This window comes from Heptranchias perlo, chromosome 3, assembly GCF_035084215.1.
Source record: "Heptranchias perlo isolate sHepPer1 chromosome 3, sHepPer1.hap1, whole genome shotgun sequence".
NCBI lineage: Eukaryota > Metazoa > Chordata > Chondrichthyes > Hexanchiformes > Hexanchidae > Heptranchias > Heptranchias perlo.
Window position 1 is genome coordinate 33,541,878 of NC_090327.1, and position 16,150 is coordinate 33,558,027.

Here is a 16,150-nt window from a genome sequence, read left to right on the forward strand (position 1 = left end):
GGCTGGTCTAAATGTCACTGGTGCAGTAGAAAGATGGTGCTTTCTGGTTTTGGGGAAAAGACCCATTATAAAGCTTGAGTAGAAGGAATCTTTACTCTTCATCTGGCCTGTGTTATACTTGGTGCCAACAGTAGCTTAGTGGTAGCACTCTCACCTCTAAGTCAGAGGGTTGTGAGTTCATTGTGCACAAGTCTCTGGAGTGGGACTTAGTCCAGGCTGGTCCTCCAGTGCAGTACCAAGGGAGTGCTGCAATATCGGAGGTGCCGTTTTTTTGGATGAGATGTTAAGCCTGTCTGCCCTCTCAGGATCCCATGGCACTATTCACAGGAGTGTTCTTCCTGGTGTCCTGGCTAACATTTATCCCTCAATCAATACCTTAAACAAATTATCTGATCATTTATTTCATTGCTGTTTGTGAAAGCTTGCTGTGTGCAAATTGGCTGTCATGTTCACTACATCACAACAGTGACCACACTTCAAAAGTGTTTAATTGGCTGTAAAGCACTTTGCGACACCTGAGGTTGTGAAAGGCGCTATATAAATACAAGTCTTTCTTCTTTCTTTCTTTATTGACCGAGGAGTGCTTAATGCTTACACTGGAGGCGAAAAGGAGAAAAAAATATTTCATTTTAGACAGCCACAGTTCAATAAACACAAACATTCAACAAAAGGTGAATCAAGAGATAAAATAATTCGAGGACATATGACTCACAAACATTAATTGTTTACACTGCTGCCTTTATTAACTCATATGGTTAGGATCCAATTCGAGTGGTTAGGATCTGGAATGCACTGCTCGAGGGGGTGGTGGAGGCAGATTCAATCATGGCCTTCAAAAGGGAACTAGATAAGTACTTGAAAGGAAAACATTTGCAGGGCTATGGGGAAAGAGCGGGGGAGTGGGACTAGCTGGATTGCTCTTGCATAGAGCCGACGCGGACTTGATTGGCTGAATGGCCTCCTTCCATGCTGTAACCTTTCTATGATTCCATGATTCTATATATAACAGTTTAACTTTGCTTTGTGAACACTGTACATCTTAATGTGCCTGTTTCCATGGAGGTATCAAAGCATGATTAATCTGTTACTAACTAGTTTGACACTCAGTTGTCTTAGTACTCAAATCACCAATTTTGTGATGTGATAATAGAAAGCCTATATTTATATAGTGCCTTGTCACATTTCAGAAATGTCCCAAAGCCCGTCACCCAATGAATTATTTTCTAAAGGACAGTCACTGTTGTTTTTAGGAAAATGTGTAATAGCAGATTATTATTTCAAGGAGCAACTAACGGAATAAAACTAGATGACAGCATGTAGATTTAGATGCAGAAGTAGGTGTCAGAATTAGCTAGCAGAATAATAGACATTTCTGTATGCGCAGAGTTACTGGGTCTGATCACAAAACAGATACAGATAAAGAAGGCAGTCAGTGCATTCTAATTCATCCATCCAGAAGGTACTTATAGTTCCTGAATCATAGTATCCAGTTTTTTATTTAAATGATTCTAGGACTTTTTCCTCCATTACTCTATCTGGATTTCCATTCCACAATTTGCTTTTTATTAGTTTGAATTTGTGCCCCCTTGCTCTACTATCATGGCTTAATTACAATTTTCTCTATGAATATATCCATAGAGGTCCTCCCTTCATTTTTTTTAGCGTGGTTTAGATCTCCCTCTACGCTACTGCAAATCCTAGAATTGCCCCATTGTGGCCCCAGCTCTTTATCTGTGATTGAATATAGTCTTAGGAACAATCAGCCTCGTGTATGTGTCGGCCCTTTGGTATAGCAACTCAAAACAAATCCTACTGACCTACTGTTTCACTGTATCTTCCTTGGTTTCAAATAATGATCTACTCTTCCCTTAAATGTTCCACTATTCTCTGTCTCAACTAGTTCCAGATCTCAACTGGCCCATTGTGTGTAAATGCAAGTGAGGTCCACATATTCCTAACAGAGAGTGAACACAGAAGGAGGCCATTCTGCCCATGGTGTCTGTGCCAGCTCTTTGAAAGAGCTATACAATTAGTCCCACTTCCCTGCTCTTTCCTCACAGCCCTGCAAATTTCTCCACTAATCACCAGTGCCCCTCTCACATCTGGCTCAAGAGAGGCATTCAGAGAGAACTAGCAGTCGGCCAGTTCCCCCTGAATGCTCGCCCTTTTGACTAGGACATAGTGCAGAGTACCTGAAAAAAAAGGATCAAATGGGAGATTTGCCCAGTGGTTTAGTTAGTAAGCAGATTGTGCCGAGTTCAATCTCTGGTCTGTGCCGTGCTTGCTGATCTCAACCTAAGCAGTGACAGATTGGTCTGAGCAGCCCTGGGTTAGTGAGAACAAAAAAAGCGATTGCTGTCCAGTGAATCCTGCTGGAAAGTGCTGCTCAGGTGAGTGCAGAGAGGGGTTTGGCTGCGATGCCTCCCATGGACAAATAGGCTAACAAACGTACTGTCTCAGCTCACACAAAAGAAATGGCTATACGCAAATGAGAAAACTAGAGTACTCCTGTTGCACAGGAAACTTCACAGTAACTAGAGTCGGCGCCTTCAGGAGATAAGAACTGAAAACTGGAGCGGGGAGGGGACGGAACCAAAGGAAAAACTACATTGAAAAGGGCGGAAATTTAATAGGGTGAATGTTCCGATTCGCGAAGTTCACACATGAACACTTAAGGTACTTGTGTTAAGTTTCTGTGTGGACTATTTTTACACAGGCACTAACCCTTAAACAGGTTAGAGAATGTAATGCGACTGTGTTAAGCCTTTGTGCCATTAATTGGAAGATCTACCCCAATAAATTTAGACAGAATATAATTTTTACAGATGGAAACTCTCATGGGGGTTCATTATTCTACATAGATACAGAAGGCCAATTATTAAGTCAGTAACAGTGGCAGCACAATCAGCTGGCAGGAATCAACAAAAAATCTACTAAATGGGCTTGAGCAATTTCTGTCATGTAGCAATATAACAAGCCAAATGATGACAGGATCATAATAACAGGAGAATAGAAACTTTCAACAGCACCCATGGCAGATGCTAAACAAGTTCTGAAGTCTCTCAACCCCCTGCTCCCATATACACACAGACAAACACAAACACACACACACGCAAATATACGCAAACACACACGCATATATACAAACACACACATATTAACGACTTAGATGAAGGCATAGAAAGTCTCATATCTAAGTTTGCCGATGACATAAAGATTGGTGGCATTGTAAGCAGTGTAGATGAAAACATAAAATTACAAAGTGATATTGATAGATTAGGTGAATGGGCAAAACTGTGGCAAATGGCATTCAATGCAGACAAATGTGAGGTCATCCACTTTGGATCAAAAAAGGATAGAACAGGGTACTTTCTAAATGGTAAAAAGATAAAAATAGTGGATGTCCAAAGGGACTTAGGGGTTCAGGTACATAGATCATTGAAGTGTCATGAACAGGTGCAGAAAATAATCAATAAGGCTAATGGAATGCTGGCCTTTATATCTAGAGGACTAGAGTACAAGGGGGCAGAAATTATGCTGCAGCTATACAAAACCCTGGTTAGACCGCACCTGGAGTACTGTGAGCAGTTCTGGCACCGCACCTTCGGAAGGACATATTGGCCTTGGAGGGAGTGCAGCGTAGGTTTACTAGAATGATACCCGGACTTCAAGGGTGAAGTTACGAGGAGAGATTACACAAATTGGGATTGTATTCTCTAGTTTCGAAGGTTAAGGGGTGATCTGATCGAAGTTTATAAGATTTTAAGGGGAACGGATAGGGTGGATAGAGAGAAACTATTTCCACTGGTTGGGGATTCTAGGAGTAGGGGGCACAGTCTAAAAATTAGAGCCAGACCTTTCAGGAGCGAGATTTGAAAATATTTCTACACACAAAGGGTGGTAGAAGTTTGGAACTCTCTTCCGCAAACGGCAATTGATACTAGCTCAATTGCTAAATTTAAATCTGAGATAGATAGCTTTTTGGCAACCAAAGGTATTAAGGGATATGGGCCAAAGGCGGATATATGGAGTTAGATCACAGATCAGCCATGATCTTATCAAATGGCGGAGCAGGCACAAGGGGCTGAATGGCCTACTCCTGTTCCTATGTTCCTATGTACATATATACAAACATACAGACAGACAAACACAAACACACATATATACATATATATGCAAACACACACACATAGGAACAGGGGTAGGCCATTCAGCCTCTCGAGCCTGTTCCACCATTCATTATGATCATGGCTGATCCTATATCTCAATATCATATTCCCGGTCTATCCCCATACCCCTTGATGCCTTCTGTGTCTAGAAATCTATCTATCTCCTTCTTAAATATATTCACTCACTTGGCCTCCACAGCCTTCTGCAGTAGAGAATTCCATAGGTTCACCACCCTCTGAGTGAAGAAACTTCTCCTCATCTCAGTCATAAATGTTTTACCCTGTATCCTGAGACTGTGAAACCTCGTTCTAGACCCTCCAGCCAGGGGAAACATCCTCGCTGCATCCAGTCTGTTTAGTCCTGTCTGAATTTTATACGTTTCAATGAGAACCCCTCTCATTTTTCTAAACTCTAATGAATACAGTCGACCCTAATACCCCTTTATATTCTAGCCCTCTAGTTATCAAGGCTTGCATTCCATTGGTATTTCTGATTATATTTTGTACCTGACTACTACATTTTGGTGATCTGTGAACATGGACCCCTAAATCTCTTTGGACATCCACTATTCCTAGCTTTTCACCATTTAAAAAGTACTCGACCATTTTTGATCCAAAATGGATGACCTCACACTTACCTGCGTTGAAATCCATCTGCCACAGTTGTGCCCACTCACTTAATCTATCAATGTCTCTTTGTAATTTTATGCTCCCGTCTACACTACTTACTATGCCACCAATCTTTGACACACACACACACACACACACACACAAGTACAAACACACACAAATACAAAAACAAACACACGAACGCATATATTCAAAAATACACATACACATATATATATATAAACATACACACATAAGTACAAATTCACACACACAAATACACATAGCTACAAATGCACACACAAGTACAAACAGACACACGCACATAAATACAAACACACACATTAATGCAAACACATATATCAACACTGTGGCAAAATATAATTTTCATCAGCTAGTCATATGTATTTTGAATTTTGTTTTTAAAGTGAAGAATAATTTTATGAATTTGCACATCCAGCACAGAGATTTGCTCACTGGAAGAATATCAAGAATTTAGGTGCATCTTCGCGACAATTTTCCATCCAAAAATTGACGGACCGAGAATGGTGGGGAGTGCGGACCTCAGTCCCCGTTGTGTACTTTTGGTGGCTGAAGCTCCACGCTGGGAGTGTGAATTAGTAGAACGACACCTGTTGTGCCAACTGGTGCAGACCTGCTTCTGCACCGTAACGTTTAACGATTCTATGAATCCAGTTCTAAAGTGGTTTCAGTGTTATACCGAAAAGTGAAAATGGCTTCTCAGAAAATGTATGTTTGGGTGGGCACGGGGGCATAGGTGGGCACAGGGGCACCGATGGGCATGGGGTCACAGGGTGGGAGGGGAGTCAGTCATGGGGGGGTGGGATCGGGGTTCAGTCACGGGGGGTCAGTCACTGAGGGGGGAGTTTAGGATCGGGGGTCATCGCGGTGGTTTCCATGATAGTTGGGGGGGTCCGCGATTGTTGGGGGTGAATCGGATATCGGGGGGGTTTCTGCGATCATTGTGGGGGGGATCGGAGATCGTGGGGGGGGTCTGCGATCGTTGGGGAGGGATCGGAGATCGGGGCGGCGTGTCCGCGATCGTTGGGGGGGGTCCATCATTATTGTGGGGGTCCGTGATCATTGGGGAGTGGGTCCACGATCGTTGGGGGGGACTCTGCAGGTAGGCTTGTTGGGCCTGGGGGAAGCATTCCTGCTCCTCCGGGCCAACAAGCTGTGCCAAAAAGGCATTTACCTGCAGTTCGGGCCTTCTCGTCTCCTCTCACGTAGCGTGAAGGAGAAGACCTGGGAATCCTGGCCAGAGGTTGAAATTGCAAAACCTTTCAAAATGGAGGCCCAGAGCCTCCTTGAAAGGTTTTAGTGACCAACCCGCCCTCCTGGGAGCGAGTTGGTTGCTCGCCCCTCGGTGAAAACCAGAAATGGGAGGGTTGGGGGCAGGTCTGAAATTGTTGCAATTCTCAATGCCCCCCCCCCCACCCCAACCCACCTGTTTTTCACAGTTAAAATTCTGTCCCTTACACTTCAGGATCCCCTAGTGTTCAACTAGTGAACAAAGTTGGATAGAGTTACATAAATTGTATTTACATACATATCAATTTTCAGATTTGTGTCATTTATAAGATGGCATTAGCCCACTTAAATTATTTTAAACGTGTTAAAGTCTTGCTGATTGTTATTTTACATTGAATGGAAGTAAGTCAAATAGGCCTGTGTCCATTTTGTTACCCGTTTTGAATATAGGCACTTAACTGGGCTGTTTTCAATGAATTAGTACCTCCCCAGTGTCCATTGACTCCCTCATAATAATTGTCAGTGCCTCACAAATCTCCTCCCCAGTCTCTTACAGCTCCGTGAGATAAATACCATTTATTCCTGGCGTTTATCCCTTAGGGTCCTTAGCCTATCCAGGACTTCCATCTCATTTGTAGTGAAGTCATTGATTATACTTGGAATATCTTTGTTTGGAGAGGGCATGTTGCTCATGTCTTCTCTTGTGACTACTTGGAGGAAGTAGTCATTCCGAATAATTGTTATCCTCAGTTTGAAACCTGTTTGCATCTTTTCTAACTGTCCTCTTAATGAAAGAATTTTAAGCTGTTATGCTTAGCCTCAGCTGCTATTGCCTTTTTCCAGGACTTTCTGTCCCTCTGGTCACCCTTTGAACATATTTCTGTATTTTCTTATAATCATCTCAGTGAACCCCTTCTCCTCCCCGCAGAATTTATAAAGGCCAATTTTTAATTTATCATATTTTTCATTTGTTAATACATATAGGGTTACGTTTGCTAATTTTGAGCTTGTTGGTTTTGGGAATGTATTTTCCCTGCATGTTCAGCATTATACCTTTAAAGATGTTTCACTTGTCTTCTCCTAAAGTGTTGTTGTAATCATCCCCAATTTACTTGTTTTAGTTGTTACCTCATTTAACCTTTTTAAAGCATGTGTCTGGTTCCTGATATTGGGTATTTCTAACTCTTAGATCATGTTAAACTTTATCATCATGTGGTCACTGTCCATCAGGGGTGTTACGCTTAATGAAGAAATTAACTCAGATTAGCAACCTCGTTAAAGTAATTTCAAATCAACACATTAATGTGTTATCAATATCACACAATACAATTTTAGCCCAAATCAGTTGAATGCACTGATTGAGGAAACTGGTTCAAGAAGGAGACCCCACCACCACCTTCTCAAGGGAAACGAGGGATGGGCAATAAATGCCGACCTTGCCTGCCTGATTCCTACAGAAACTAACACCACAATTTTACCTCCCCCCACCTGGCGGAAACCAGTCGGGGAGCAATTAAAATGGAGTGGGGACTTACCCACTTCTTTCCCGTCCCAGTCTGACCAACTGCAATTTTAAATTGCAGGCAGCAAGGACACCGTGGGGTCCTCTTTATATATGCGGATCGGGCTCCGATCAGGGCCCCGATCTGCGATTTCAACCCGAGGCTTGAGCGGCATAGCAGCGGTGGATTCCCCGCCGGGGGCTGGATCAAGGGCCACAGGAGGCCCAGTAAAGTAAGTTTGAAATGTTTTTCCAAGTTTCCTTGTGGACCAGGAGGAGCAGGAGTGCTCCTCCTGCCCCACAAGGAAACGTTGGGCCTCACTTGCCCTGAGCTTTCCACCCCCACCAATAGCGATCGCCTCTGGACCCCCCACCTCACCACGTACCTGACTACCGGGGACCGTTCCTGCGGGTAACCAGCAGTGGCCTCCTACCACCTGAATTTCTGCTCCAGTCCACTGGCCTGGCAGTGATTCCTGCCGGGTTCAGGCAAGAGTCGGAGCCAGAATATTTAACTAAAGCCCTAGAGCCAAAATCTCCCCTGGCCTCGGCATGCTAATTTGTTGCTCGCCTAGGTCCCCCACACGGACCAATCATGCCCCGACTTAAAATCAAGGCCTAAGTGTCTCCTGTTATCAGGGATATGGGTGACGGGCTTGTCAAAAACCGTCAGGAAAAAGTCTGTTTTATTCTTATTTTTTCAGAGGAAATACCAGCTCCACTACAAAATTGCCCTGATCATCAACTATCTGGGCCACTGTATCTCCGTTGGAGCCCTCATCATCGCCTTTATGCTTTTCCTGTGCTTGAGGTAAGTAACCTTCACTCTGTGAACCTGACATTTTATTAGATAACCAACAGAAAATGACACCACCTGGGCTGTGAATCCAGCCAGTGTGTTTGAATGTTCACAAGTGGCCACCTAACCCAACCTCATTGACTGACAATATAATTGGAACATAGAACAGGAGTAGGCTAATTCAGCTTATCCAACCTGCCCTGCCTTTTGTTAGCTACCACAACTCATCCCAATTCCACGCCCCTTCTCTGTGGTTCTTAATACTCTTAATTCCTAAGTAACTGTCCACCTCCCCTTTTAAACAGCTCAATTGATTCTGCATCTATAGCCTTCTGGGTTGGTGCATCCCATATTCTTACAACCCTTATCTGTGAAGATTTTCTTCTAGATTTGTTTTTAAGCAGCTTAGTTAAAAATGTAAGTCTTTGGCCCTATAATCTGCATTCCTCCACTAGAGGGGAGAGTCATCCCCTACTGAACCTGTCAGTTAATTAATTCTGCATCTATGGGCATGATTTTATCGAAGGGGTAGGGGTGGTTTCCCGGACGTCCTTACGATTTTGATGTAAGGACATCTTTTATTTATTTTGACGATTTCCCTCCCGACAGGCCGGCCTGATTGACAGGCTGGTCTCAGTCGGTCGGAAGAAGAAGGAGGAAGAGGATGTGAACAGTTAAGTGTTAGATTGGGGGGGGGGGGGGGTCGAGGGTCATCGGAGGGGGTTCAGTCATCGGGGGTCATCAGGAGGGCTCAGTCTCCAGGGGGGTCAGTCAACGGAGGAGGGGGAGTCCGTCATCGGTGGGGGGGGTCAGTCATTGGGGGTTATCATGGGGGTCATGGGTCATCGGGGAATCAGACATCGGGGGGGGTCAGTCATCACGGGGGCTCAGTCTCAGGGTTGGGAGGGGGTCATTCGTCGGGGGGCTCAGTCTCTGGGGGGGGTGTCAGTCATCAGTGGGGGGGGCGCAGTTATTGGGGGTCATCGGGGGGGCTCAATCTCCAGGAGGGCACAGTCATCGGTGGGAGGGTCAGTCGTCGGGGGGTCGGAGTCGGGAGTTTTCACGGGGGTCGGAGATCATGGAGGGTGTCGGAGATCGTGGGGGGGTGGGGTCGGAGATCGTGGGGGTGGTCACTGCAGGTAGGCGTGTTGGGCCTGGGGGAAGCACTCCTGCTCCTCCAGGCCCACAAACTGTGCTTTAAAGGCATTTACCTGCAGTTTCGGGTCTTCTTGCCTCCTCTCACGTGGCGTGAAGTACAAGGCCCGTGAATCGCGGCTCCCAGGTGTTAAAAACAAAAAGCCTGTCAATGTGGAGGCCCGCAGCCTCCTTGAAAGCTTTTACTGACCCACCCGCCTCCTAAGAGCAGGTTGGTCACCCGCCTCCGTGAAAACTGGAAGTGGGCGGGTCGGGAGCGGGTTTTAGATTTTTAAAATTTTTACTGCCCCCCCCCGCCCCAAACCCACTCATTTTTCCCATTTTAAAATCATGCCCAATGAGTTTCTGGGACAGAGGACAGGGTATTCCACATGATAGGCTGAATGACCTCCATCTGTGTCGGAAGCTTCTATAAGCCTCATTCACGATGAATTACAGTACACATTCATCACTGCGTTCATGCGTTTCCTCTTCTTGAGGGGAGTGAGCCTCTCTACAGATGAGGTCTGACTTTTTAATTATTTTATTCAATTATCAGCTGCATTCGTACAGCAAAATAAATCAAAGAGTCCAACAAGAGAGACACTGAGCTGGTACAACGTGACGACTACACAGTTGGGCACAGATATGCAATTTCATTTCATGCGTGTAGATCTTCAGTATATGTATCTCACAAGCTAAATGAGATAGCCTCTTCTCCCATATTTACCCCAATCCATTCATTCAAAATGCAATTACAGCCCCCACCATTTACACCGTCCTTCCTTATCCCGACAGTCGCCTATATCGGGTAAATGGTGCTAACCGTTTGTCATTACCATAGGTATCAATTACAAAGGTGCCACTTAAAATGTATTAAGCGCGCCAACTATTTCGTGCAGTTCAGTACTTACCGACTTTTTAAAAGCCAATTTTTTTTAATGGCTGCATTAAATCAACACCTCACTGCAACATAAACAGAGCCACCGAGACATAAATAGAACCAAAATATTATAGCCGAGGTTGACCTGATCTCACGTTAAACATATCAGTTGTAAACAATTTTACAACACCAAGTTATAGTCCAACAAATTTATTTTAAATTCCACAAGCTTTCGGAGGCTTCCTCCTTCCTCAGGTTCACCTGAGGAAGGAGGAAGCCTCCGAAAGCTTGTGGAATTTAAAATAAATTTGTTGGACTATAACTTGGTGTTGTAAAATTGTTTACAATTGTCAACCCCAGTCCATCACCGCATCTCCACATCATGGCTACCATAAACATATCAGCTGATTGAAGCTGCCTGAAGTCTCCACTGCCTCCTGTAGTTGTTAACTGGCCAAATTTTGCTGTGGCAGGACATCTGCTGTTAGTTAGACTTGCCCTTGCACGTTTAAGTTTTTTAATGTTTCGTGTTATAAGTTGCTGAAAGTACAAGCTGATAACGTCACAGCGAGGGAAACAGGGCATCTGGGACTTGAGTGAACAGGGCAAGCAACTGTGTATCTCCTTAACCAGTCAGATTGAAGGATTGTGATATTAACAGCGCAAAGACTGAGAAGGAAGTGTAAATTTGAATGAGTGAATTCAATTTCGAATCAGCTACAGAAAGAGAAATAAAGAGAGGGAAAGAAAGATTGGATTAAGAGATGGAGAAAAAAGAAGCAGAAAGGAAAAGCAAAAAAAAAGTTTTACTTTTAAATTTGACATTTTAAAAATCTCCAACGACAATTAATAACTGAAAGAATGAGATGCTGCTTTTGCGAAGCTAACAGCGGAGCGGCACAATTCGGACAGCAACTGGATATTTACGTTTGACCGCGCATCTGCCCTCACCTGAAGTTGCTGTAGCACTTGCGCATAAATAATGGCGATTGCCATTAGCCTCACCGTTATTTTGCCAGCAAAATCTGGCCCAACAATGCGAACAGCTGATGGAGACTTCGGGCAGCTTCAATAAGCTATTTGCACTCGTAACAACTACGGAACGCAGTTGGAAAGTGCAGCCCTGCCGCCATCAGACATCTCCCCACCCTGCCCCCGCCACCTCTGTGGCCTCTAGAATTCCTGTAATTGCTGCGAGCCCCACGTCTGTAAAGTATTCTTTTAAATATTTTTGGTTACACCAGCTAACGCGTGTAATGGGCAAATCATGTTGACACCAATGCACCCGCTATATCCAGTGGGGACTGTATTTCTTCACACAAAGAGAAATCTAGAACTCTCCCCCAAAAAGCTATTGAGGCTAGGTCAATTTAAAAACTGAGATTGATAGATATTTCTTAGGTAAGGGTATTAATGGTTATGGAACCAAGACAGGTAAATAGAGTTAAGATACAGATCAACCATGATCTAATTAAATGGAGGAATATGCTCGAGGGGATGAATGGCCTACTCCTGTTTCTATGTTCTTCCTTTCTAAATATGTTTTATTGATCAGTCTAAGGGATTCAAGGCATTAAGGAAGTTAATTTTTAATTTCCTTTGACAATCACTTGACAACTTCAAAAAAAATTCCCAAGATTTGGTCACGAATTGACCTCGGTGTGCCTTAACATCAGTTAATCTTCAGTTGACTTCAGGAAGTGGTTGACTTCAGGAAGTGGATTAAGAGCATTTGGCCTTTAAATCACTAAAGATGTGCCTTAACAGCAATTAGCCTCAAGTTGATCTCAGATGTACCTATTTACATCAGTTAGACTTTGTAGGCTTAAAGGAAGAATCTAGAATGCACTAAGCTCCACCTTAGCTTATGATAAAAATAATACTTGACCTAGGCTTTCACATCAGTGTCGTACTGAGGGAGTACTGCACTGTCGGATATACCATCTTTCAGACGAACTGAGGCTTTTTCTGTCCCTTCGAGTGGATGTAAAAGATCCCAATTTCGAAGAAGATCAGGGGCTCCCCAGTGTCCTGGCCAATATTTATCCCAATCAACATCACTAAAACAGATGATCTGGTCATTATCATATTGCTCTTTGTGAGACCTTGCTGTGTGCAAATTGGCTGCCGCGTTTCCTACATTACAACAGTGACTACACTTTAAAAGTATTTAATTGGCTGTAAAGTGCTTTGAGACATCCTGAGGTTATGAAAGTTGCTTGTTTGGTCTGATTTATTCTTTCTAGATGCTGGGGCTGGAATTTCCCTGAAGCTGTTCCCGTTATAATTTCATCAGAAGTATGATGAAACTCCATTTCCACGGGGTTTCTGTCGCATTTCCGACGCCGGGACGGGAACAGCTCCAAGGACATCCCGGGCCTTGGTGTGGGTAATGAAATGCCACACTGGTACAGTAGGGGATGCTCCTCTGATGTAGGAATGGAACTGGCTTAAAACTGTCCAGACTCACTTTATATGTCCTCCCCCCAACCCACCTCACAGCCACCAAAGAGCAGAGACTTTCATCCTGTCGGTCTGAACTGGGCTTGAGTCCGGAGCCCACAAGCGAACTACCAGTGTTTCTTTAACCCACTGTGCCATCCACTCTCCCAACACTCGGTATTTAAAGCTGACATTCATTGGGTTTTGCTGAAAGGGAATGGTTGACCTGTAAAGACAGGAAGATGCCTTTTCTGACAAAAAAAAAATCTGATTTACCCATTTAGAGCAGAAGATTGAAAAATGGGAAATGGCTTTTGAACTCATCAAGCCCACCCCTTTGTAAGAGCTCAACTTCACCGATGTAGCCTCTCACCATATCCCTCAATTTTATCTCTCTTCAGCAATGCCGTTAATTGTCTCGTGAACCTTTTTATATTGCCCATTTCAATAACCATGCATGGCCTTTACATCGTGTGTTCCAGAAATCCTGGCACAGTTTTAATTGCTCCTCCTTTCTTTGTGTTGGCTGCCACAGGAGCATCAGATGCCTTCGGAATATTATTCATTGGAACCTGATAACCACTTTCATACTGAGGAATGCCATGTGGTTCCTGCTGCAAATGATCGACCACCAGATACACGAGAACAATGAGGTAATGCTAAGCTCTCACAATAGAATCAAGTTGCTGATTAATGTGTAACTGGGCCATACAGACCAAGAAGGTGGATCGTCCCATCGCTGTGCTGTACTGAGTCAGCTGATCTCAGCAGGGGTCAGCAGTAGGAGTGCCAAAATTGTCCTTTTCACTGGGCTAGGAAAGAGGAGAGACAACCATCCAGGATTCCTACCCATGATCTCCAAGCACTGACCTGTACTAGAAAATATGTATGTTTGGATGTCGGATGATAACGTGATTGGGCTGCATGCCCTCCATAATCAAATAATGTTCAGTCTCATATTTCATGTGACATACTGGGAAAACTGGATAAATATTTGAAGCAAGGAAAGACACAGGACTATTGAGAGAGTGGGGGGCAGTGAGATCAGTTTTGGATTGCTCTAGCACAGACATGATGGGCTGAATGGCCTCCTTCTGCAGTTCTATAGTTGACCAGTGTAAAAAGGAAAGATACTACCAAATTAGTTAGTAAATTCAGGATAGGAGTGGAGGAAACTGAAAGGGAAAAAAATGATTGAATGATTCACATATCTTATGAATACCAACATATGCAATGAGATGGAGCTGTGGAATGGCGAGACACAGATTCACTCTCCACCACTCCATGGAGTTCCTTATTTCACACATGCTGATCTGGGGAGATGTCTTGTACTTCCCAACATGAACGGAGGGAAAAGTAGAGGCAAAGTTATCATCACACCACTCTTTTACACCTTATAAGATCAGTTCTGATGAAGAAGAATCTTCACCTCATTTGATCTCATCTTCCCAGAGCACCAACTCATTACAGCTTTAACGAAGACCTGAACCAGTAGGCAACATCTCAATTTAATGTCACATTTGACAGTGCAATAATCAATTAATACTGCACTAGAGTGTATCACAGATTAGGCACTCAAACACTGGTGTGAGGGCCTGAATTTTCTGGCCCAGAGATAACAGCAGTATCAATGGACCAAGCTGACCTTCTGACGACCATAGCAACACCATTGTAGACCTTGGAGAAGATCATTTTCCCTCATTAGCACAAAACAAAACAATAGGACAGATATTGTGAGGCTCTGGGGCCAGAATGGAGCCTCAAGAGGTTTGAGCCTTGACTCAAATTAGCACTCTCGCCTCTGAGTCAGAAGGTTGTGGGTTTAAGATCCAGAAACTTCAGCACATAATCTCGGCTGACACTTCAGTACTGAATGTGTTGCACCATGGGAGCTGCCATCTTTTGGATGAGACTTTAAACCAAGCCTCTGCCCTCTAAGGTGAATGTAAAAGATCCTATGGGACTATTCAAAGAAAAGCAGGAGAGTTCTCCCCGTGTCCTGGCCAACATTTATGTCTCAAGCAACACCACTAAAAACAGATCACCTGCTCATTTATCTTATTGATGTTTGTGGGACCTTGTTGTGCGCAAATTACCTGCTATATTTCCTAAATTACAACGATGACTACGCTTCAAAAGTACTTCATTGACTGTAAAGTACTTTGGGATGCCTTGAGGTCATGAAAGACACTATATAAATGCAAGTTATTTCTTTCTTAGATGCAAGGGCAGGATGCAAAATCGGGATTACAAAATGATAATTGATTGTGAAGCACTTTGGAATGTCCTGAGGATGTAAAAGGTGCTAAATAAATTCAAGTTCTTCTTTACAATGATACAGTTTTGAGGTGTTCAAAATTCTGATGGGGTTTAATAGAGTAAATAAGGAGAAACTGTTTTCATTGGCAGGGGGGTCGGTAACCAGAGGACACAGAGAACCAGAGGGGAGATGAGGAGAATTTTTTTTTACACATCGAATTGTTATGATCTGGAATGCAGAGTGGTGGAAGTAGATTCAATAATAACTTTCAAAAGGGAATTGGATATATACTTGAAAAGGAAAGATTTCCAGGGCTATGTGGAAAGAGCAGGGAGTGGGACTAATTGGATAGCTTCCATGCTGTAACCTTTCTATGATTCTTTCAAAGAGCCGGCACAGACACAATGGGCCGAATGGCCTCTTTCTGTGCTGATTAATTCTATGATTCTGTGATCTCTATCTCCAATCAACACTCCATCAAGGCTCTGCACTGGCAGGAGAGTCTTGACATTTGTGCCACATTTAAAGACTAAACCTAAGTGCTCATCAAAACAGTTGGGTCAAGGGGACACAGAAACTACAATGCTAGTGTTAGAGTCGTAAGGAGATTCCACACCTCCCCCCGCCCCCCCCCCCCCACCCTCCAGGTTCAAATCCTAGTCTCAGTAATATTTCTAATGTGGCTTCTTGGGGATCACGGAAAAGGGTACAGGGAGATTTCTACTGGTCTTAACGAGGTCATCCAAGGAAAGGAGAAACAAATAAGCTGCCCTTTCTTGTTAAAGAAGAACAATCTTCACTTACCCGAACACAATGTGCCCTAAGTGTGGGTACGGTAGCATAGTGGTTATGTTACTGGACTAGAAATCCAGAAGTCATGGGGCCGATTTTAGCACCCGCTCTCGGGTGCGTTCTCGGCGGGGGGGCCTCGAAAATCCCGAAATGGAGGAGCGGGACCGGATCGCGCCTCGATCCCGCCCACTTCCGGGTTCCGCGCTGACGTGCGGGGGTGCGTGCGCAGCCCCCGCTGGTGGGAATCCCGCAGGCAATTAAAGCCAGCGGGATGCCACTTGAGTGTATT

At 44.0% G+C, this 16,150-nt stretch overlaps 1 protein-coding gene across 1 annotated transcript in view; it reads left to right on the plus strand.

Moving 5' to 3' along the window:
* Positions 1 to 16,150, plus strand: part of LOC137311712 (corticotropin-releasing factor receptor 2-like) — a 165,203-nt gene that overhangs the window by 87,463 nt on the left and 61,590 nt on the right. The window contains exons 4-5 of the mRNA XM_067978757.1: positions 8,256 to 8,362; positions 13,345 to 13,462. Of these exons, the coding sequence (XP_067834858.1) occupies positions 8,256 to 8,362; positions 13,345 to 13,462 (225 nt within the window). The remainder of the gene's footprint in view (positions 1 to 8,255; positions 8,363 to 13,344; positions 13,463 to 16,150) is intronic.